This window comes from Impatiens glandulifera, chromosome 2 (assembly GCF_907164915.1).
Source record: "Impatiens glandulifera chromosome 2, dImpGla2.1, whole genome shotgun sequence".
NCBI classification, from domain to species: Eukaryota; Viridiplantae; Streptophyta; class Magnoliopsida; order Ericales; family Balsaminaceae; genus Impatiens; species Impatiens glandulifera.
The window spans coordinates 9,217,807-9,219,478 of NC_061863.1; the positions used below are offsets into that span (position 1 = coordinate 9,217,807).

Below are 1,672 nucleotides of genomic sequence, written 5' to 3' on the forward strand. Positions count from 1 at the left end.
ATGACTAAGATCGCCGTCGGAAGTGCCAGTGACGCGGATAAGGTGAACTGTACTCAAGCCCTAACAGTCGAGTTCATCTGTGTTTTCCTATTTGTCTTCGCCGGACTCGGTTCCGCCATGGCAGCCGGTAATTAATTAATTAATATCCTATATATAAAAACTCTTTATTTGAAAACAAAACAAATTGGTTTTATTTGAAAAATATATATTTATGTAGATCAGCTAGGGGCTGGATCTTCTTTGACGGGTCTGTTCTTTGTGGCGACGGCAAATACGTTTGTGGTAGCGGTGATGATTTCCACTGGAATGAGAATCTCCGACGGCCATCTTAATCCGGCGGTGACTCTTGGTCTCTTAGCCGGAGGTCATATCACGATGGCTAGAAGTTCACTTTATTTGATCGATCAGACGCTCGCTTCTGCCTCAGCTTGCTCCCTCCTTTCATATCTAACCACTGGACTGGTAATATATTTATTGTTTTTTATTTATATCTCAACTTTTATAATTAATATTAATTAATATAACAATATATAGTTTTAACTTTTAATAACTTTAGTTTAACTATCTAATAAGATTATACTAAACCATTGAATATTTTTATACAAGATGAAAATATTGTAGTTGTAACTTGTTTTGAAGATCTAAAAATTGATTTACATTTTGGATGGTTAAAGATCTTTCTTACATTATGTTGTTTTTAAGAAAGATTATAATTATTTGATGCAGACAACTCCTCATGTGAATACTTTGGCAAGTGGAATGGATTTCATTCAAGGGGTAATAATGGAGATAATTTTGATATTGTCAATGATATTCATAGTCTATGCTGCAATTGTAGACCCCAAAAAGGGCTTCCTTAATGGGCCCGGCCCACTTCTAACTGGACTCGTCGTCGGTGCAAGTATCATGGCTGGCGGACCTTTCTCCGGGGCTTATTTGAACCCCGCGAGATATTTTGGGCCAACTTTGATAAGCGGAAACTGGACCGATCATTGGGTATATTGGGCTGGACCTCTCATCAGTGGTGGTCTTGCTGGATTATTTACAAGAATTTCTTCATAATTATGACTCATGTCGCTCTTCCAATGAATAATGAAATCTTTAGTTGAGACGAATATTCAAAACTTCTAAAACATGCTAGGGTATATACTCGAACTAGTATACTTTTTTAATTCGTGTTTAAAGCTTGATTGTTATTAAGGTGGTTTCTAATCAACTTTTCTATTAATGTTGACTTTCAAATGAATTTTAGCATTATATTCTTTTGTTAGTCTTTGAAAACTATTTATTGAAATTCAATTTGTGCAAGACTCTTCTACTTAAATTGGTATTTTTGTTGTTAATGCTTGAACGATTAAAAAATATATTGAGTTGGATAGTACATATGTTATTATTTTTATTTTCGTATTTTGTTATCATTTTTATTTTTTTATGTCAAATTTATATATATATAATGATGCTTAGTTTTTAAAGTGTTCGGATTGCCGGGTCGAGAACTGTGGTTAATTTGGATATATGTGAGAGTAAATGGATACTTGGGTCGGATTGTGGGTTGACCCGCCCATAAACTTAAAACGGTTAAAAATAAAATTAAAAATGTTATAGGTATGGTTCAAACTTGCAACCTAACAAAAACAAGTACAACCTTTTAACCAACTAGGCTAATAACAAT

General features: G+C 34.0%; 1 protein-coding gene across 1 annotated transcript; it reads left to right on the forward strand.

The window, feature by feature from the left end:
- On the forward strand, positions 1 to 1,062 carry LOC124924303 (aquaporin TIP4-1-like). Its single transcript, XM_047464361.1, has 3 exons — positions 1 to 127; positions 218 to 462; positions 727 to 1,062. The coding sequence occupies exons 1-3, from the start codon at positions 1 to 3 to the stop codon at positions 1,060 to 1,062; spliced, it is 708 nt and encodes a 235-aa protein (XP_047320317.1).
- The last annotated feature ends 610 nt before the right edge of the window (positions 1,063 to 1,672 follow it).